Below are 23,468 nucleotides of genomic sequence, written 5' to 3' on the forward strand. Positions count from 1 at the left end.
CCCTGGGACAGTATTTGCCGTTTTTTAGGTATAAATACGTTCTCGGGGTCGGAAGCATGGCAGCATGGTTCTGCCGCGTGATGGGTTCGTTCTTGGTCTCCCATACCTAGAACATCCCTTATTTATGTACGCTCTATTGATTATCCGCTTTGTTTAGATTAAGGTCTACTCAGGTTGTCATGCATGCATGTATTTCACCTTATGATAGGCTTTTCTATCCAGACCCTAGTCCAGGTTCTTAGTATCGGCCTCTGACTAGCTTTGAGTGGTAGACTTGCCTCGGGTTAGTTGTCGTACACTCCTGGATTTTTTCTCCTGCTATATTACTTTCTCTCTTTCATTTTATTTTATTTATTATATGTATTTTGTCATCGTTATTAGGTTAGGTTTAGGCGTCTGGCTTAGCCTAGGTCCTGGCTCATAGAGCCTATACTACCGCTGATCAGTTCAGTGCTTCCCTATAGCATCTCTCTGATCAGTTGGTTTTAGCCCTGTGGGGGCCTGTATGCTACCGCTTTTTTTTCATTTTTCCGTTCAAGTTGCTTCCCGATAGCTTCTCTCTGATCAGTTGGTGGCCTAGGTTTGGTTATCGTATCTCAGTTTACCGCCTCGTGGTCACTTCGTGATCACGGGACAGCCAGACGCCTGCCCAGCTCACCCTTCCCCCCCCTCCCGCTCTTCCATAGGAGTCGGGTCGGTGGGGGTGGGTCGGTCTGCCCATGCTCGCTCCGCATACCCGAGCCTGCCTCCCTCTCTCCCCTCAGGCGGAGGGGCTAGGGTTGGAGTCGGGACAGACCCAGACTGGTCTCGACCTCTCCGGCTTCGGTCGGTCCGGCCGGGTGGTACGTTGTGGGGGGCCCTGGCCTTCCCCCCCTCTGTTACTGCCTTGTCGCTCCGGGCTAGCTCGAGCATGTATGTCCTCTCGCCCTTCCCTCCTTACTAGAGCTCCTCCCTGATCGGAGTCCTGGTATCCAGCGGAAGGGGCTAGTTCCACCCAGCAGAGTGGACCGGAACATACAGTAGGTCACTACTAACCTTACCGTATTGCTGAGTTACTACACTCCGCTTCACACTGAACCTAGTCCGGTCGCTTGTGTTTAGGTTTAAGTTATCTATAAGTTTATCTTAAGTACCTTAAACCATCCCCCTCCCTTTCATATCTTACCGGATCTCTCCGGGATTATAGCCTATTCAGGCAATGCAGGAGGGGTTATGCCCCATCCCAAATTTTTTCCGAGCTCCGGCATGTAACGGAGTTCTTTTGTCCTTTAGTCTGTAAGTGATGCCCTTTAAGATACTCATGTGTCTTCCCACTTACAGGCCACCAACTGTGAGCATCCGGGATGTTCCGCTACACTTCAGGACCCCTGTGGACACGAAGTTCGCCGGTCCATGCTCCATGCGCGACTCCGCACGGGGACATCCAGGTCTGGTACCATGAGACGTGTACCATATGTTACGATCTGGTGAGCCAGCTTTTGAAGGGTTAGTATTCGCATCTCCAGTAGCTGCTCCGCTTCTTTTTTTAGTGCTTAAGTTTTCATCATTTACTTTAACTAAGGCATCTAGTTTAAGTTATACTCTAAGTTTTTAGTTTTAAAAGTGAAATTCTTAAAATCTAAAATACGCCCTCTCTTACAGGCTCCGGCAGTAAGGGATACCGCACTGGCTACCCTGCGGGCCTGGGTCGGAGGTTTTGGCAAGAACGCGCCAAGGGTCAGCCCTACATCCTCGAGAAAGCGGTTAGCACTATTAATCTTCCCCGGAGGCAAGGCGACAGGTTACGTCGACCAGTAGAGTGGACCCGACTATCGCCTTAACTCCCCCTTTTTTTTTTTCATCCAACAAGAGCTGGCGGCCTCCTTAACTGAACAAGACCAGGATATCTCCACGGATGTCGCAACCCTGGATATTAATGTTGAACCGATGGTAGGTATAGACGACCTGTTGGTCGAGGTAAGTAAGGTGGGCACCCAAGGGTCGCCCTTGGGTGTGACTGTTTCTTCTACCCCTGCAACCTCTCCATCCTTCCAAGGCTTTACGGGTGATGAATTATATACTCCTCCTGAGGCTTCGGTTAGACCTAAGGTCAAGGCTAAAGTGATGACCTTGACTAAGACGTCATCGTCGTCTAAGAAGACGTCTCGTCTTCTTCCCTCACGTAAGTCTCCGGCTCGCAATCCCCCCGGCCAGACAGTCTAAAGCTTCTAGCTCCGGCTCTAAGTCCTCAAAAAGTAAATCCAAGGAGAGATCTCGCACTCCGGCAGAATCACCAGTTCCGCTACCATTGGTTCCAATTCAGAGCCTCCCCTCCACCTCCGCAGCAGCTCCGGCTTTGGACTCCAATGCTGGCCTGTTGCAACAGGTGGGCGACCTAGTTGGTCCCTAAAGAGTAGTATGGAACAAATGATCTCTCGCCTGTCGGATAGGATCACTTCCAAGATACTATTATAGCGGGCTAAGAGAAGCTCCTCTAGCCTCTCCCTCACTTTCCAACACAAGTGGAACTCAGCTTCCTCCGTAGACTCACTTCCTGCTTTCTCTCATGAACAACCCATGGAGAGTAGCGTCATACGCCCCCTTCCAGGACGGTCTCATCTCCATACCGGAGTTTGGAACTCGAAGAATAGAGGACTTCGAGTTCTACACGGAAGGCCTACAGCCTCCTTTCATAGGCTACGCAAGGCTCACGCCTTCGGCTATGGTTCGGGACGATAGGGTACCAAAGGAGACAGTCCTCTATTCACGAGACCAGGCTCAGAGAGAATGGCTCAGATGTTTAGAGGACTGGATTGTTCTAACACCAAGATACAACCATTTAAAAGTCCCTTTACCATTTTCACAATGGATGAGAGTACCCCCGCTCCCGTTCCTAACCAAGATAGCAAGGTCGACCATCTCAGCGGCCCAGAAGGGGGAAACCATGCCTCAGTTGAAAGAAGCAGATCCCACATCTCCGTTACTCCCTTCAATTGGAGAATTGTGGGAAGACTTGCCGAATACATTCTCAGCTGCAAACTCAAACCGGACTGTGCTATGGAGCAGTTTGGTGAAAAGCTACCCAGGCTCCCAGATAGTCTTATTCAGGCTGAATTTGACGCAAAATCACGACTAGCCATATCAATCAACTCTATGGCTATGTCTGAGGTAGCAACCATGGCCTATGGATCAGAACCAATTTTTAAGCTTATGACCCAAAGCCCTGACTCAAACGGTGCAGTCAGATATGTTCGAGTTTGCCACTGCTAGAACGAATTGTAGGAAGCATGTCCTGCTAGAGGCAACCATTCGACATGACCGATAGGTTACTCTCCTCTAACATCTGGGGCGCAGATCTCTTTCCAGAGGCTATGGTTAAGGAAGTCCAGGCAGAGGCTACGAGGTTGAACCAGAGCCTTAAGGACCGTTGGGGCCTTACGGCTAGGAGAGGCAAGACCTGACACCTAAAACCTAAAGGTAAGGGACAGAGGAAACCTAGGCGTTTCCAACCTTACCAGAAGAAGCAACCACGCTTTCCTCAACAAGTTCCAGCAGTGCCGTTAGTGCAGACAGCCCAACCTTCCACTTCTAAGGGTCAATCACAGCCAATTTATGTGATATCCCCTCAGCCTCAACCCTCTACCTCATACGCCATCTCTCCAGCTTACAATCAAGCCTTCGAGAGTCAAGCTTCTCAGAAGTATGACCGCTCGGGTAAGGGAGGCAGAGGTAAGCGGTCCTTTCGTGGGAGAGGATCGGAGGCCCCTTTAATAGGGGAAAGCACTTCAGAGGAGGCCGAGGCGGTTACCAGAACCAATGAAGAACTTCAGGTAGGAGGGAGGCTGTTTCACTTTCGCCACCGGTGGAACTTCAGCCAGTGGGCTCAGAGCATAGTGTCAAAAGGGCTGGGTTGGAGCTGTTGACGAACCCCCTCCAGCCAGCCACCTTTCCGTCAACTTCCTTCCAAATAATTGACAGAGTACGCAAAGGACCTCCTTCAGAAAGGAGCTATAGCGAGAGTCAAGAGATTAAAATTTCAAGGTCGCTTGTTCAGCGTGCCAAAGAAAGGCTCACAAAAAAGAAGGGTAATCTTAGACTTGTCCCGCTTAAACTTAGCCATCCGCTGCGACAAGTTCAAGATGCTCACGATCTCACAGGTGCGGACCTTACTTCCCCGTGGGGCCGTCACCACCTCTATCGATCTTACAGACGCCTACTATCATATCCCTATTGCAAGACACTTCCGTCCGTATCTGGGATTCAAGATAGGAGACCAGACATTCTCCTTCAAGGTAGTTCCATTCGGACTCAACGTGGCACCCAGGGTGTTCACGAAGCTAGCGGAAGTGGTAGTGCAACAACTCAGATCGCAAGGGATTATGGTAGTGGCGTATCTCGACGATTGGTTGATCTGGGCCCCATCAGTCGAGGAATGCAACAAGGCTACACTGAAAGTGATCCAGTTCCTAGAATATCTAGGATTCAAGATAAACAAGTCCAAGTCAAGACTCACTCCAGAGTCAAACTTTCAGTGGCTAGGCATTCAATGGAATCTATCCTCCCACACTCTGTCGATTCCATCTACCAAAAGGAAAGAAATAGCGAAGTCAGTCAAGCAATTTCTAAGTCACAAACTAACATCAAGGAGAGCTCAGGAAAGGATCCTCGGCTCTCTCCAGTTTGCATCAGTAACGAACGTCTTAATGAAAGCCAAACTGAAAGACCTAACCAGGATCTGGCGCTCGCGAGCAAATGTCAGGTCCAGGGACAAGCTATCCTCAGTGCCTCTGATTCTAAAGAATCGGCTTCGGCCGTGGGCAAAAGTCAAGAATCTATCAGTGTCAGTACCCCTTCAGTTCCCTCCACCAGGGATCACCATCCACACAGACGCGTCCTTAAGCGGCTGGGGGAGGGTTATTCCAGTCAAAAAGGTTCAAGGGATTTGGGTCACTCCAGTTCCGTCAGTTCCATATAAACGTACTGGAGGCAATGGCAGTGTTCTTGACTCTAAAAAAGTTACACCCACCAAAGTACTCCCACATAAAGCTAGTCCTGGACAGCGCAGTGGTAGTACATTGTATAAACAGAGGAGGCTCCAAGTCACGTCATCTAAATCACGTCATGGTAGCCATCTTCTCCCTGGCAGACAAGTTCAGTTGGCATCTTTCCTCCACTCACATAGCTGGAGTGAGAAACGTCATAGCAGACGCCCTATCCCGATCAGTACCCTAGAGTCGGAATGGTCACTAGACAACAGTTCGTTCCAATGGATCCTTCAAAGAGTCCCAGGGCTACAGGTGGATCTCTTCGCATCCCAAGCGAACCACAAAACTACCGTGTTATGTAGCCCCCAACCTGGACCCTCTGGCTTACGCCACGGACGCCCTGGCTCTGGACTGGAACAACTGGGAGAAGATTTACGTCTTCCCTCCAGTGAATCTCCTTATGAAAGTATTGAACAAACTCAGGACATTCAAGGGTCAGTGGCTCTAGTAGCCCCAGACTGGCCGAAGAGCAATTGGTATCCCCTAATTCTGGAACTGGGCCTTCGTCCTCTTCGGATCCCCAGTCCCAAGCTCTCCCAGTCAGTACAAACGAAGACTGTGTTCGCTTCCTCAGGGATTCTCAAAACCCTAACTTTATGGATTTCATGAAGTTTGCGGCAAAAAGAGATGCGAATATTGACCCTCAGAATATTCTCTTCTTGGAATCCGATAAAAGGGATTCAACTTTGAGGCAGTATGATGCTGCTGTCAAAAAGTTAGCAACCTTCTGAGAGAGTCAGATATCAGAATCATGACAGTTAATTCAGCTATATCCTTCTTCAGATCCTTATTTGAAAAAGGTTTAGCAGCTAGCACGATTACGACAAACAAGTCAGCCTTGAAAAAGATATTTCAATTTGGATTTAACATAGACTTGACGGATACCTACTTCCGTCTATTCCTAAGGCATGTGCTAGACTTAGGCCTTCTGTGAGGCCTACGTCAGTTTCATGGTTCTTAAACGATGTTCTAAAACTGGCTTCCGAAACCGACATAATGACACATGCTCGTTTATGATGCTCCTAAGAAAAACCCTATTTTTATTAAGCCTGGCTTCGGAGCAAGAATTTCAGAACTGTCGGCTTTATCCAGAGATCCGGATCTTATTCAATTCCTTCCCACAGGGGAAGTCCTACTTTCTCCGGAACGTAGCTTTTTGGCAAAGAATGAAGATCCTTTGATGAGGTGGGAACCTTGGAAAGTACTTCCTCTTCCACAAGATGTATCCCTTTGTCCAGTTTCAACCTTACGAGCCTTTCTATCCAGGACCTCCTCATCCTCATCGGGCCCCTCTTTAAGAGGGAAAAAGGTGGAACTTTATCCATTAAAGGCATCAGGCAACAAATCCTGTACTTTATTAAACAAGCCAATCCTGACTCTTTCCCAAAAGCACATGATGTCAGAGCAGTAGCCACCTCAATTAATTATTTCCAACACATGAACTTCGATGAGTTGAAAAAGTATACCGGATGGAAATCGCCGACAGTGTTCAAACGTCATTACCTTAAGTCCTTGGAAGCTCTGAAATTTTCAGAGTAGCAGCGGGAAACATAGTTTCCCCTGACTCTAGTTAATTTGTAGTAGAAGATTCAGTCCTCCTCTACCTGCTTCACCCAACAGTTCGTCTATTCCTACCGTGTTCATTTACATTCACCTTGTGCCTTAGCTGCTTTTATGATGATGTAGTGGGTGCCCCTTATTTTTTTGCTAGGGACACTCACAGATGATTATGGATATTGATCTCATGGATGTTACCCCTTCTTATTTTTATGCTAGGGGATACATCTCATTTATAATGGTTACGGGTTTTGTATATTAAGTCATATACATTCCTTATATATTATCATTGTTGATTAATTTGTTCATTTGATTGTTTTAATTGCTATTATATTTTGATACATGCCTTTACACAGATACCATTTTGTTACATGTAAGCCAATTTACCTCTGTACATATGTAAATTACCTTATGTTAAGAAACATGTTTAGAATTAAGGGTAATTTAAGCATATTTTTATTTTGTATCACTGTGTATTTGTATCTTTTTAGCAATTATATTCTTTTTATATTTACTTTATTTTTTATTTGAGACCTATTCTGATTTGTTTTATTACTTTTGTTTACAATCTTGTGCTATTTCTCTGGTACGATTTCGCGCAGCGACACGAGCTGAGCCCAGAAAAGGGATTTTGACGTAAGGAAAAATCTATTTCTGGGCGATTGGCTCGTGTCGCCAGCGAAATCCCACCCTACCCATCCCTTCGCCCAAGATTGTCTGCTAACTTCAGGATGGCCACCAGAGGCGCAGCAGTCGGCAGCATGGGATGGAGTAGTAGTAGTACGAGCTGCTCACTCTGTGGGTCGGCTCTCCTCATGGAGGGTTTTTGTTGTGGGAGATTTCTATTGGTATTTGGCTCGTGGTAGTGGTCTCACTCGCCTAGTGTTCATACCGACACCCTCTTGGAGGGTGAGCGAGTCAGTTATACTGACCTTTTCTTTATTTTATTTATTCTCTGGTATGTGTTAGTACATTTACCCTAGAAATAATAGATTAAAGGATATTTCGCTGGCGACACGAGCCAATCGCCCAGAAATAGATTTTTCCTTACGTCAAAATCCCTTTTCTTCACCACTTTCAACTTTCTGTTTTTTCGTAGTATCAATTGGGTCTTCCTTTTTGCTTACTCCTACTAAAGGCCTCTTTAAAAAATAACTTTTCACAATGTTCCTCAAACTACTCGGGCTAACATCATCGTACTGCGCAAGCATACGACCTGTGTAAGCCTTTTCGGGGTGTGTCTTTTCTACAGATGATTGCACCTTATGAAAAGCAGCTAGAGCATCCTTAATTTCTGCTGTTTCATAGGGTCGTCGTCTTCCTCTTCGCCGCTGCTAGAGAACTCTTCTTGAACGATGTTATGTTGCATGGCCTCCAACTCCTTCAGGTCATCCGTCGTAAGCTCCTCTTGGCGCTTCTTGAGAAGGTCATTGATGTCGTCCTTGTCGACGACCAGTCCCATGGACTTGCCTAGTGCAACGATCTCGTCAAGATCTGGTTGCGAAACAGTTTCAGGATCGTCAACTGTTCCTGAATCTGCACCAGCTTCGGTCACATCGAATCCCTCGAAGTCTTGGGCGGATACAGCATCAGGCCAGACTTTCCTCCACAAAGAATTAAGGTTCGCCTCGAAACCTCCTGCCAAGCTTGATCGATGAGTCGGATGCATATGACAACATCGAAATGCTCCTTCCAAAATTCACGCAAGATGAGGTTTGTGGTATCAGTGATGTCGAAACATCTCTTGAAAAGATGTTTTGTATACAGCTTCTTGAAGTTCGATATCACTTGCTGGTCCATGGGCTGGAGGAGTGGGGCGGTGTTAGGTGAAGGATAAAGAACCTTGATAAAAGAATACTCCACTAGGATATCTTCCTCGAGGCCAGGAGGGTGAGCAGGGGCATTGTCCAACAACAGCAGACATTTCAGAGGGAGGCGCTTCTCTTCCAAGAATTTCTTCACTGTCGGGCTGAAACACAGATTTACCCACTCAATGAACAAAAGTCTCATTACCCAGGCTTTCGCATTAGCCCTCCACATCACTGGAAGCTTCTCATTTAGCGCTTTGTGGGCCTTGAAGGCTTGAGGAGTCTCTGAATGATACACAAGTAGGGGCTTCATCTTGCAATACCCACTGGCGTTGGAACAAAGTGCGAGCGTAAGCCTGTCTTTCATAGGCTTATGCCCGGGTAGCTTCTTCTCTTCCTCCGTGATGTACGTTCGACGAGGCATTTTTTTCCAAAAAAAGACCAGTCTCATCACAGTTAAAAACTTGCTGAGAACTGTAGCCTTCGTTGATCATCATCTCATCGAACGTCTTTTTAAAGGCTTTGGCCGCTTTCGTGTCCGAGCTGGCTGCCTCCCCATGCCGCACCACCAAATGGATGCCAGTCCGTTTAAGGAATTTCTCGAACCACCCATGCGAAGCCTTGAAGTCTGGGGGTTGGCGTTGATGTCCCTTCTCCTCCGTTGTCTTTGGCTTGGGCAATCAAATCACCGAAAATAACGCTGGCCTTGTGGCAGATTGCCATCTCTGTTATTGTATCACCAGCGATTTCTTTGTCTTTTATCCAGACAAGAAGAAGCCTTTCCATTTCATCGTGCACGTGGGTCCTCTTGCTGGACAAAATAGTGACTCCCTTGGAAGGTGTAGCTGCTTTGATGACATCCTTTTGCTTAAGGATGGTGACTATTGTCGACGGATTTTTGCCCTATTCCTTAGCGATCACACTCAATCGCATACCAGCTTCATACTTCTTGATAATCTCCATCTTCATCTCCAAAGAGAGCATCCTCTTCTTTCCGTGAATTTTAAGTTTCTTGGGACCCATGACTACATATATACTGTAGGTAATTATGTTATGTAGTATGTATACAGTGGGCCCCCCCATATTCGCGTTCTCGGGATTCGCGGACTCACACATTCTCGGATTTATCTTGGGAACGTTTCCCCGCATTATTCGCGGAAAATTCGCTGTATTTTTCTATGAGAAATATCCACAAATCCCTGGTTTTTTTTTTTTTTTTTTTTTTTATCAATTTCATCATAAAATTCACTTTTTGTGATAAAACTATTAAAAAACCAAGTATAAAATTTTTTAGTGGTTTTTCTTGAGTTTTAACTAACAAAATAGGCTGTTTTTAGTGTTTTTATAGGGGTTCCAAACATTTGCGGGTTCTAACACGGGTTGACCACTGTACGTATGTAGTAAAGTTCTCACACAACACGATTAAGTATACTACAATGAAATCACTAACGAATTTACGTTAATAAACGAAATCGTCAGAACAAATGAATACCGTGTGCATATGATACCGATGATGCCGTGAAGTGACCGAAGAAGCACGCCGCTACGTAGATGCATCATGGGAGGGATGCTGACCAATAGGAGAGAAGGATCTCATGGCGGTGACTAGCATCAGGAACCAATGGGAGAGCAGGAGGATGGTGGCGAGTCTACTCAGTTGGCGGGGCGCGAGTTTCAAAATTGTTATCGGTGGTCTGGGCGAATCTCTGACTTTACAGCAATAACCTTTTGTATCTTGAGCAATTTTCATATGTAGAGCCGTAAAATTTTTTGTATTTGCTTTCGTATCTCTAGTTTTTCGTAAGTTGACCCTTCGTATCTCGAGGTACCACTGTATTTCTAATGGTAAAATGTTTCACATGACTGAAATTAATGATGAAACTACCATTTATTCACTTTTTGTAAGGATATTGTTTAACGTCTTGAAATTGCACATGAATTATGGGCGAAATCCAAGTAAACTAGTTTTTCTCCTTAATTTTATCTGTAAGAACCAGGTTTCAAATAATACCAATTCAATGGTATATTTGATGTAGGATGATACTTTAAGTAACATTTGTTATTTGAGCTTTTGAGATAGGCAAATAGAAGCATTTTTAGAGGGGAGTTCTAACTATTTGCGGGTTCAAGCTATTTGTGGGGGTCTGGTACCCGTCCCCCACGAATACGGGGGAACACTGCATATGTATATACGTATATATATAATTTTAGTATATATTTATAAATTTATTATTACATAATCTTTTAAAAATTAAATAATAAATTAATATATCAATGTATAGTGCCCAACACACATTTTTGAAAGTTCAAAATAAATGGTTCATTAAGTTGGTCATTTCCATATAGGAATGTCATATTACACAGAATGTAAACAAGTGAGTCTTTTCTTGACTCAGTTTGCCCAAATCCGAGTAGCCTAAAAGACTGACAGTGGCAGGATACTATGGTTAGCCAAGCGTAAGCTTACATATCTTATTTAATTTCATTTGTTTTTACAGTATTCCTTATAAGTAGACCACAAACTTATATAGGCCTATGCATTGTGTTATAAGAATCTAGGCCTAGGCTGTTTGATAGTGTGTAAGCAGTTTACGTAGATTAGGCCTCTGAGTGTTGTAGGCTAGACAATAGACCTACATGTGTGAGACTTGATGGTGCATGCTGACAAACCAATGCTTGTCAACAGTCAACTTAGCCCCATATAAGGATCTTAATAAGGTAGTTAAGCTACCAGTAAGTTGCCTAACTCTACAAAGCAATATGTTGTAAAACTTGGTAGATTAAATTATAGGCTATCAAAACTTCAAAATCACACATGAGAGTACGAAGTAGCCTAATGAAAATCTTGCATCTGAAGCTCAAAAGCCCACATCTTAATCTCAAAATCACGCACATGAACTTAATAATCTTGCACACACAAACTTCAAAACCCTGCACACATTCCTTAAAATCCTGCATACCTATGATGAGTAAAATCTTGCACAGGCCAAATGAGAGATTTTGGGGTGAAGTTTGCTTAACAAAAGTTGTTCAGAGTGTCGTGCACTATCATACAATTAGTCTGCTCCCTCTACTCTGATTTTGAGAATGAGCCAAAATTTGGCATTAAATATTTTTTCTTTTGACTTCCTATTTTATCATAAGGATAAATGGATGAGAATCCTGCAACTAGAGACAATTTAAAAGAATCATTCACTGTGCCATTTGATATGGAAGTTGGCCATATCCATAGATGAATTGTGCAATTACATTGCTTGGCAAATGTTCCAGAGAGAGAGAGAGCAGACATGAGAGCAGTATTCTAGCCAAGGGCAGACCAAATAATAAAGCTGAAATGGTTGGGATGAAATGAAATTTCATTATCTCTCACAAAAGAGGAATGGGGAATCGTCACCTAATCACAGCGTTCCATGCATGATGGTTTTCATTTTTTTGATGTACGATTTACAAACTGTTTTGTAAAAATGGCGCTGGCCGGATGGGGGGATGGAGGTAGGAGAGACGGGAACCCTTTGAGCAAACTGAATTGATTGCAGTATGCAAAGGTTGATAAAATCAATTTTAGTCACATATTAGGTACAGACAATCAAAGGAATCGATAGTATGTGTGTCCAATTGTGTCAGAGAGAGAGAGAGAGAGAGAGAGAGAGAGAGAGAGAGAGAGAGAGAGAGAGAGAGAGAGTAATCATCATGTTTAAATTACACTTGGATCTTAAGTCCACGAAAGCGGTTAATTATGCTACAATACATCAACTCACTGTGGGCAAACGGCAGACTTTTAAAACAAACATGAGGATTTTGCAAACAAATAAGTAATAAGTTAAGAATGTAAGAAAAGGAGAGATAAAATAACTTTTCACAAGGAAGCCATTTCAACAAACAATTGAAGGCATGCAGAAGCTGAATATGTCACCAGTTTGTTTATCACAGAGCCGAGTTACTTTTACAGTAGTAAAATATCGTAACAAGCATTTGTCACTAGATTGGTATTTTACCGTAACAAAAATAAAAGTGAATTAGGAAAATCGAGTGTAAGTGAAAGAAATGGGCGAATAATCATCCCAGAGTTCTCTCTCGCTCTCTCTCTCTCTCTCATGTGATTTTACTGTCTCTTCTCTCCTCTACAATACCACGACGCACAATAACTCAAAATAATTCATTCATTATTCCTCAAAAATATAAACGCTCCCTCCCTCTACCTCAAGTTAGCTGTTTATCACTGCAATGATGAATGATTTTGTTAATCATTTGTGCTAAATTCTATGGTGAAAAGCTTTGTTCTTTCATTTACTATTTTGTTCATATTGTTCAACTAGACCGTCTCACTTGGCGCATTGAACACTGGCTCAATTATGACTTTTTTCTGTATTGCATTTGATTGTTTTCATATTTTATCATTAGGTTAAATTTATTGTGAAATAACATTTTATTTTTTATGTGAATTGGTACTGCTTTTACGTACATATTATAATAAAGATTGGACCGTCTGTTCACTCCTCAACAATACCACAACGCACGATAACTTAAAATCATTCATTCATTATTCCTCAAAAGTATAAAGGCTCCCTCCCTCTACCTCAAGTTAGTTGTGTATCACCGCAATGACGAATGATTTTGTTAATCGTTTGTGCTAAATTCTGTGGTGAAAAGCTTTGTTCTTTCATTCCTATTTTGTTAATATTGTTCAGCTAGACCGCCTCACTCTGTGCGCTGAACACTGGCTCAATTAAGACTTTTTTTTTTTTTTTTTTTTTTCCCTGTAGTATTCAATTTCTTTGTTTTCGTATTTTATCACTACATTAAATTCATTGGGAAATTCCCTTATGTGAATTGTTATTGCTTTTAGATACAGTAATATTTTAACTCGCTTTTCTCCTTCTCTCCTCAACATATCAACGCTCCCTCATTCAGTCTCAAGTCAGCTGGGCGTCACGTCACCGCGGTTACGTACGATTTTATACATCTTTTATGCTAAATGTTATATTGAAAGCTATATTTTATATTAAATGCTTTATACTTTTATCTATTTTGTCAAATATTGTTATCATTAAACTATATATTGTAAATGAAAAGAATATCAATACAGTTTAACTTGTAAGGCCTAGTAGGCTGTCGAATACAAGTATAAACTAGATAATCAGTCAGTTCGAAGTACAAGCATTTGTTCGACAAACAATACAAAATTTTCTCGAAAATTTTGTTTGAAAAGCAGAAAGTTTGACATAAACATTCGACAAACAAGGTACCACTGTACTACATCAAGACATGACGCCCACGAATGGTTTATAGACTTAGGGCAAGCTTATGTGAGAGGCGGCATACGTTCAACATATAATACTCTGTGACTTCATGAAACAGCGAGAGATTAGCTTCTGTGCAGACCACAACGTTATGCCACCAAATGAAAATTCCTCCTTCTATTAAGTATTCTATTTATGTTTTTCTAACTGGCCTACATAAAGGCAGTTTGTATCTAGTTAGGAAAAAAATCACAATTGATATTGCTGGAGAGTGAGTGATAGTCTGAACATAGCCAAAGGAGTAAATATGACTAAATGGGTTTTGCAAAATACATAAAACTTTTTCAATATCATTCGTCCTCCAATGATTGGCAGAAAAGGAGATGGCGTTATTTTAGGTAACTTTTTTTCCGGGTTGTGATTAGCCAAGCAGCCCCCCATGTCGGCTAGGGCATATACACTTGAGGAATGTGCTTCCCAGACCTTCTGTCCCTTCTTTTAGAGGTTCCGAGATAAATTCCATCATGGCGCCACCTCCTTTACCAGCCTCATGTGGAAAGGTTTCACTAATTGGTAGAGCCCCTATCCCATCACGGGTGGAGACTATTAAGTATCTTCGAGCAAGAGTCTTTTCTCGCAAAGCTGCGGGCCAGATGTCCAGCTATCTCCGAAGATCTTTGTCAGCAGTTTACCAGGCTAAGTGGGCTGTCTATTGTGATTGGTGTCATCGATGGGGTTTCTCCCCACTCAGAACTTCTGTTCAGCGGATAGCAGATTTCCTGATCTGTCTCAGTGATGAGAAAGGTCTTTCCGTCTCAGCTGTCAGAGGCTACAGGGCTGCCTTGGGGTTGGTTATGTGCCTGAAGGGCATGGACATCTCTTCATCCTGGGAAATCTCAATGTTGTTCAGGATTTTCAAACAATCCTGTTCACCAAGAGAACTCAGACCTCTGATGTGGGTGCTTACTCTGTTCTTAGAGTACAGTGGTACCTCGACATACGAAATTAATCTGTTCCGAGGCGGCCTTCGTAACATGAGCTTTTCGTATCTTGAACCGCATTTTACATGTAAATTGCCTAATTCGTTCCAAGCCCTACAAAAACACCCCAGTAAATTATATTTCCAGGCTTTCAACACATGTTCTAGGGTTACGACGCTGATCCGACGGAAGAAATAAGACTCCAAAAAAGGCAAAATACTGTACATACTTGAGTAATATTCAACTGCATGTAATGTTCAACCCCATTTTTACTGCATATATTAGGACTTTAGCATATGTCCCTTAGCAATAAGCCTAGCCTATGTTAGCAGTTGCTACTGTAGCCTAGTCTATGATTCTGACATCTAAACCTAAGAAGCTAAAAGCTTAGAATATGCCAATAAAATGTATAAATAATCAGTATGTACTTATTTCAAATAATTATTAATTAACTATAATACAAAAAAAAAAAAAAAAAAAAAAAACAAAAAAAAAAAAAAAAAAAAAAAAACAACTTCCAACCTTCTGTTTATGTTCAGTACTTACGAGTACCGAACGATCGCCAAGCAACCACTTTCACCTAACACACAGTACGTACAGTAATCAAATTTTCATTATCTCTCTTCAACTACTGAAACTACCAAACTGTATAATAACCATTCATTTCTATTCTTTATTCTATCTTTACCTAATATTTTTTTTTTATTAAATGCATTGCATGAATAAGTTTTTCAATTTACAGCATCCTTTTACCAATAGAATACATAGAGCACATGGGGTAGATGCTGACCAATAGGAGAGCAGGATCTTACTGCGGTGACTAGCATCAGGAACCAATGGGAGAGCGGGAGGATGGTGGTGAGTCTACTCAGTTGGCGGCGTGGAAGTTTTAAAATTGTTCTCGGTGGTCAAGGCGAATCTCGGGACTTTACAGCAACAACCTTTTGTAACTTGAACTATTTTCGTATGTAGAGCCAAAAAAATCTTCGTATTTGCTTTCGTAACTCGAATTTTTCGTAAGTTGAGCCTTTCTTATGTCGAGGTATCACTGTAGTTTCACTCGAGCTCCATTCGAACCTCTACGTCAGGGGTTCTCAAACTTTTTAACTCCTCGACCCCCTTATGAAGTTTCAAATTTTCTATCGACTCCTTAGACTAGCATTCAATATTTTAAAAAAAACAATGTCAGAATCAATTATAGTAGTATTAGTTTAGTACTTGACATTCAGTATTATAAAAAAAAGTAACACCTAGTAAGAAAATATGATTGGAACTTTAGTTGTACGAATATATGTAACTTAATTCTCCGACAAGTTAGTTATTCATTGACCCCCTTTTAACTCCCTGACTCAGTTATTCATTGACCTCCTTTTGACCCCCTGACTTTTCATAGACCCCTTGGATGATCCTATGACCCCTTGGGGTCGATATCGACCACTTTTGAGAATCCCTGCTCTACGTCGATTGTCAGACAAAAACCTGACTCTGAAGACGGTTTTCCTTTTGGTTTTGGCTTCCTTGAAAAGAGTTGGAGAGCTTCATGGCCTGAGTTATGACATGAAACACACCATGGGATGGGGGTCTGTGGTCTTTGAATTTGTCCCAGAGTTCATGGCTAAGACTCTGTGCATGATGACAGATTTGCCTCGTTTTCTATTCCCTCACTGAATGAGTTTGTGGACAGCGATCTGCAGTTGTTGCTTTGTCCCATCAGAGCTCTGCACTGCTATCTAAAAAGGACTCTTCACCTAAGGCCTAGGTGTCACGAACCCTGAGGTCCGCTACTGAAACTTGGGATATGAGTATAGAAAGAAATACAAACAGAACAAAGGTTTATTTACAAGCTTACTAACAAAGATAAATGCAGAATGGTTTCTCCTAATTACATAACAAAAATGAACTCTTACAGTATGTGAACTGGGGAAACAGTGAGGTAATGAAATAGTTGCTGGCCAGTTTTGCAGCTGTCGAAAATTAATGCTCGAAGCGACGGCTTCACAAAGGAGAACTATAACTTCAGACGTCTTCTTGACTCCGTACTGCAGAAAGCGATGTCTATTCTTGATACTCGAAGGGCAGGTTACTCCTCAAAAGCACCTTGTAGGACATTTCTCTGAAGGCTTACTCAACGTCAAAATATCTCTGTCGCTCTCTCTCTCTCTCTCTGACTGGACGACTTGACTCAAATCCAATCAAACACTCGTGCGCCTTCTTCCTCTCTTATCCTTCGTCTGTTCCTTCTTCTCTTATCTCTCTCTGATGATCTCTCACTGATGATCTCTGCTGATCTGATCTCTTCTACTTCGTCAGGGCATATATATATACGGCGATCTGTGGGCGGGGCTTACCAGCGAACGTCACAGACTCCTGAGACAAGAGGAACCTTTTAGAAGGATCTAGGCAAATAGTTACATCATAATACGCGGCGTTTATAACGACACTTCGGCACCTGTTGAGTTCCATATCCCACCTGGTGATTCTCGAACCATCATGAGAACAGGCGCCTCCAACACGTGGACGGATGCCTCCTTGCACCAGACCTACTCGAAGAAGATGCATTTTCCTTTCCTTTAATATATATTAATTTGCTATAGAGCAATTACTATGACACTAGGTGTCAAAGATTTTTGTTAGCATGGGCCAGTCCAGAAGGGAAGCGTCCAAAAACACAATTTCATTCTGGCTATGTGAGGTATTAATCAGGCATATTCCATACCTGCTAGTTCTGTCACTGGTATTTAAGAAGAACTTTTTGTTCATAAGATTTTGAATGCTGGTGTTTGGCCTCAGCAAACTGCATTCACTTCCTTTTACCTAAAAAACTTTGCCCACAGGTCCTTGGATACTTTTCCTTTGGTCCAGTGGTGGCTACCCAACAAGTTGTGTAGCTCATCCACTTCCCTTGGCAGGACAGTTTGTATCTTCCTAAGATGGTTGTGTGGAAGAGAGAAGTGAGTGAGTTGGCTGGTCTCCTTTCTCTTTTTTCCTTTCTTATTTGGGCAGGTCAAAGAATAGACACATCATATACTGAAACTGGTCTGATACAGGTGAGAGTGGTAGCCATACTGGTTGTAATTATATTTTGTTCCTATACAATAGATATTGCTTCTCAGTGGCACATACTCCTCTCTTTAGCAAAGGGAGAGAGGAGTGGTGGCAAACCCCTGTGGCCTACATGGTTTCTTACTTGAACAGGTAAAGTTCTCTTTTCCTTCCATATTTACAATGGCTGGTCATATCTCATTGTGTTAAACCCAGCAGGCTGAGTTTTTAGATATTCACTTATTTATTCTCCCATGGGCTTGGACACCCTTCTTTAGAACTCTTATCTTCTAGGAAGGGGGGTCAGGTGGGCTGAACCCCTAGCTGGTTCAGGGTACTTGTACCTCGTCTCCAAGTATAAGTTTATCCTGTGGTTAAGACTGAAGGTTTGTTCCGCATATGAACAAATGACAAATTTTTAATCAATTTGTATTTTTCATAGCTAACAAACCTGAGGTCTCAGAGTTTACTGCCCACTATAGCAGCCCATCTCATATACTGGGTTGGAAGCAAGACAGGTGCGTCACGAGGTACCAAGCCTGGTTGGGGACCAGCTTCGAACTCATATATGCATGAGTTGCCAGATGCCAGATTCCTTGCTTTACAATCTTTGATTGTTTTTACCAGTTTCCAGGTGGTGCTAGAAGATTATCCTATGGTTAAGATGCCAGGTTTGTTATCTATGAAAAATACAAATAGATTAAAAATTTTCATTTTGAATTAACTCAAATATCACAGTTGTTTAAAGTAGATTGTATTTTTCCTAACTACATTTACAAACCTGAGGTCCTTTACATTAGGAATTACTTTCAGTGAAGGGTGGAAATCGACCTTTGAACTTTCAAACAAGGTGGTTAGGCAGTTAACTACTGTCGGGTAGTTGGAAGTCCTATCCTGACCGGATGTAAACATTCCAAGTTTGCTTTAGGCCCAGGAATCAGAATGAGGGTGGCATGAGGTGAGCCTATATGTAAAGGGTCTAAGGTTTGTATAGTTAGGAAAATTACAGTTTACTACTTAAAAAATTGTGATTTGTTCCTACACGTTATACAAACCCTTGGTCCTTTACATTAGTAAGACTCACTGATTGGTGGGAGGAATCTGAGTGAGCCTCTTTGAACCGACTGGTGTTTGCCTCACCTAAGTATCCTTCCTAGTAAAAGAGTGAGGAAGGGAACCAAGCCTCTGACCATTGATCAGAGTATAAGAACTGCTTGATCAGTGGTCAGACTTTTGAACAGTTTTCATACATAACATATCAAAAAGCAACAAAAACCTTTAATGTCGGAGACGATAAGGCTAATACAAGTATTGTGTTTGTCTTATGTCAGAGCCTCCTTTCATCCCTTGCTAGAGAAAGGAGAGGATATATGCTCCTACAATCTACTCGAATATGGAAAGAATGCTCTATGAATCGTCTTATCTGCTTCAGCCGCCAGATCCAGCATGTGACAGACGTAACTCTGTACCCAAAGGAAGAGAGTAGAAAAGAAAGAAGGAGAAGGAGAGCCAGTCACTCTCACATTCAGACCCACATTTGTACTGCACAACAAAAGACGAGATGCGACCTTGTCAAGCTACACAACTTGTTGACCAGCCACCACAGGTCCCAAGGAAAAAGGGTCTAAGGACTTGTGGGCTATATCCTGTAGGTAGAAAGAAGTAGAAGTGGTCTGATTAGACCATACCCCTGCTTTCAGTATCTGAGGAACCAACAGGTTCTTGCAGAATGCGAGGGAAGGACCAAGATGTCTTGACTTCACGAGCTCTCGGACGAAAGGTACCAGTGTCGTTCCTGCCTTTGGCAGAGTACTCTTAACTGATTGCTACATTAAGCCAGAAAGAAATAAGTGTTCTTAGACACTTCTTTCTTGGTCACCCCAGTGTTAATGAAGAGTCGTCAACACTCTGGCTGGAGATGCCGAGTCCTCTTCAGATAGCGCTGTAGCATTCTGAGATAAAGCAGCATCTCCTCTGGATTGTTAATACAAAAATTCTCTAGGGAGGGGATCATAAAGGACTCAAACTTAGCATCAGACTAATGGGTTCTGAGTCTTCACTATGAAGTCCAGGACAATATATTGAGCGTAACTGATCTCCATCTCCTCGAGTGGTTAACATTGAAGGATAGACCATGAAGTCCTCTGACTCTCTTCGCCGATACCAGGGCAAGTAGAAAGACGGTCTTAAGTTTCAGATCTCTGTCTGATGACTCTCGTAAAGGCTCATCCAGTGGATGAGTCACTCTTTTCAATATGAGAGTCACATCCCATTCAGGAGGCCTGAGATCCCTGGGTGGGCAAGACCTCTCAAGGTCCTTATTAGCAAAGATATTTCAAAGGACGAAGAAATATCTACACCTCTCATTTTCAGGACTAAGCCTAGAGCAGACCTATAGCCTTTTAACTGCAGAGACTTAGAGGAGTTTTTCTTGGTGAAGAAAGGCAAGGAAGTCGGCGACCTGCTGAAGAGTAGCTCTGACTGGAGAGACCCCCAGTCTATGAGACCAACCACAGAAGATGGCCAACTTTCCCTGGTATACTGCTGCAGAGGACTGCCTGAGGTATCCTGTCATGTCTGATGCTGCTCAGCGAGAAAAGCCTCTCACTCAGAAGAGATGGTGGATAACTGCCAGACGTGAAGACACGGGGATTGGGCTGCCATGTGGTACTACTCTATGTGGGGTTGACATAGAATGTGGTGCCAAGAAGGAATCTCTCTCGGTACCTCAGAGAGAGGAGCTAGAAGATCAGGATACCAAACGGCATGAGGCCATTTGGGAGCCATCAGAATGATCCAAAGATTTGGGGTGATCAGCGCCCTACTGATCACCTTGCTAATCGGGCAGAACGAGGGAAAGGTGTAAATGCGAGGTTGTCCCACAGATGTTGGAATTTGTCCTCTACAGCAGCCCATGAATCCGGCACTACGGAACAGAAGATCTACAACTTCCTGTTGTGTTGGGTGGCAACAAGTCTATGAATAGACACCCCCACAGGTTGAACAACCTTTCTGCCAGATTTATGTGAAGGGACCACTTTGTTCCTATCGCTTGATCCCGGTGACTGAACTTGTCTATCAATATATTTCTTTCCTGGAAAGTATCTGGCTGACATCTCTACCAAGTGAGCTGCCGCCCACTCGTGCGCCTGCACTGCCAACTGGTGAAGCAGGAGGGATACAAGGCCCCCTGCTTATTGACATATGATACTACTATAGTGTTGTCACTCATTAACACCACAGAGCGTCCCATCGCTCGATCCTAGAATTCTTGGAGAGCTAAGGAAGCCGCCTTGAATTCCAGGATGACGTGAAGGTGCAGGAGTGGAACCATTACGACATGCACTTCCTCCAGGTGTATGCCCAGACTCTTGGTTGATGCATCTGAGAACAGAAGCATGCCCAGAGGGGGGACTACTCCTATTAAGAGGTTCCTGTCATCTAGCCACAAAGCTAAATCCTCTCTCAAATCCTCCAAGAGGAGGAGGGGAAAGGATTGAAGGGTCTCAAGCCTGGGACCAAAACTCCTTCAGTCTCTACTGAAGAGACCGAAAGGTGAAGCTGCCTGTGAGGGACCAGCTTCTCCAGAGACAACAGGTGACCAATCATGACTTGCCATTGCCAAGATGGCTGCTCCTGGTGAGATAGGAACAGCTGTGCTGCCTTCCTAAACTTGCTGATACGTAAGTCCACATGGAAAACTTGTGCTGCTATAGTATCACTCAGCATCCCCAGATACTTATCCTCTGCTTGGGGATGAGATCTGACTTCTTGAAATTTATCCAATCCCCAGGTTGTGGCAAAAATTGAGAAAACGATCCCTGTCCTGTAGCAAATGCGAGTGAGAGCTTGCCAGGACAAGCCAATCACCTGAGATTCCTCGAGATGTATCCCTACCAAGTGAGCCCAAGCTGAAACAAGGATGAACACTCATGAACACCTAAGGAGCGGTCGAGAGCCCAAAACAAAGTGCCCTGAACTGAAAAACTGTCTCCTCGAGGATAAAGCATGAAGTCATTCTCCCCGATAGAAGTGAGCACAGAATGTGCTGTTTCCATTGTGATCCAAGTCTGGTGAACGAATCAGTTCAAAGGAGAGATCTGTTACCAGTCCCCAACCCCCAAAAGCCTTATCTACAAAGAAGATCCAGCTGTAGAAACCTGGAGATTGATCTTGTTTGACTTCTACAGCTCCCTTGCTCAGCATGGATTGCACTTCTTGCTTCAGCGCCAGATCCTTGGTTGAACCAGGGATATAAGCCTGTTGACAGACAGGAAGGTTGGTGAGGGGTGGCTGAGACTCAAAGGAAAGTAGATATCCCTCCCGAAAGACATCCACTGCCCAGGTCTCGGCTCCGAATCACTGCCATGTTACCCAGTGACTTGATAGGCACCCCTCACCATTGGCAGCAGTTGGAGGAGAATGCTGCCTCCGTTTCCCCTTCTTTCCCTTGCCTCCATTTCCCAAAGAGAAGGAGGGCTGAAAGGGGTGTGACTGCGCTCCTTTCATGGTGAAAGAAGGCTAGGTACTACCTTGCTCGCCCTTCGAAGTCTGGGACTTCATTGGGGCCAAAGAAGAGCTAGTGAGACTTTGAGGTCTTTGCTACTGCCTGGTGGACAAGGCAGTCACTGTCTTCAGCCTGATGCTTCTCCACCACAGGTAGGAAATAGCCCTACCCCTAGACTGGCTGAATCTCCCGAAGGCCGAATCCTCCCCAGGGATGATAACCCCTGAGGAAGCAACAACTTTGGATACTGTAAACACCCACATATCCCGCCAGACATCATGAAGTGCTGCCATTGCATTAGCCTCCAGACTCGCTGCCTCTTGTTGCAAAAGCAAGAGCCCTCCACAGAAGGTGCTGAGCACCTCAGTGGCGTGATCAGTATGGTCTTCGCCTGCCACCTTAGTGGCCGCATTTCTGGTGAGAGAAGTTCACTCTTGACGTGGTTCGGAAGTCACGTAAAGCCGTTGGTCCTGTTGCTGAATAACCACTGGTTCCATGCAAGGTAAAAACACCATACAAACAAACAGTAAGGTGCTGCAGCGTAAGACTGGGACCTAGGCGTACTAAGTCCAGTTCAATCAGTTTAGTCGGCAATGATCCCTCCACGGGCATGTAGTAAAGCTTCTGACTAGGTAGAGGAGGAGGAGGAAGCTTGTCTGATCGGTTTGCTTTAAGTGGATTATTTTGTCCAGAGATGATTATTCAATTGGATGAGCACACCTTCAGTAAGCGAGGACCATGGCAGCCCCATTGCAACCTTGGGTTCCTTTTTCAGACCCCAAAAGGATTCGAGACAAGAGGGTCAGTCTGTTGATGAAGTCATGGTCTCTTTCCCGAGATCATTGTGCTGACGTATCAGTGTAATGACTTTTGCAAAAGTTATTTGTATCTCGGGGTCTACACCCCAAGGTAAAGGACTCTCAGGTCCTTCCAGAGCACGTTTCTCCTGTAGCACTTTTCCGGTAGAAGGGAGAACCTTGTTAGACCCCCTTGATCCATAGGCCCTCGCAGTCGAACTCTAAGGAGACAACTCCCCAGTGTTCCCCCTGTTTGTCTTGCTCCTCCTGGTATAACCCCAGGAAGTTGAAGGGACAGGTGAGGAGGATCAGACACTCTCATCCTACTAGCAGGAGGAGTGAGTCGCGTGCAGTCACCAACCTGTGGTGATGGCTGCAATGCTAGTCTAGGAGAGAGTTGTCATCCTGGCGAAACGCTTTCCTGAGGAGGGTTGTGAGACTTGCCTGACAGGTGTGTCACTCCCTGCCACCATGCTGGAGCAATCATGCGAAAGTGAGCGCAGATTGGGTGGA

General features: G+C 43.8%; 1 protein-coding gene across 9 annotated transcripts in view; it reads left to right on the plus strand.

The window, feature by feature from the left end:
* LOC135224503 (G patch domain-containing protein 2-like) overlaps positions 1–23,468 on the plus strand; it is a 192,289-nt gene that overhangs the window by 158,555 nt on the left and 10,266 nt on the right. For 6 of the 9 annotated variants that reach the window (XM_064263525.1, XM_064263531.1, XM_064263522.1 and 3 more), the window contains one exon: positions 13,301–13,336. The exons of the other annotated variants lie outside the window; for them this stretch is intronic. In XM_064263525.1, the coding sequence (XP_064119595.1) occupies positions 13,301–13,336 (36 nt within the window). The remainder of the gene's footprint in view (positions 1–13,300; positions 13,337–23,468) is intronic. 9 annotated transcript variants of the gene reach the window in all.

Source organism: Macrobrachium nipponense, chromosome 12 (genome assembly GCF_015104395.2).
Source record: "Macrobrachium nipponense isolate FS-2020 chromosome 12, ASM1510439v2, whole genome shotgun sequence".
NCBI classification, from domain to species: domain Eukaryota; kingdom Metazoa; phylum Arthropoda; class Malacostraca; order Decapoda; family Palaemonidae; genus Macrobrachium; species Macrobrachium nipponense.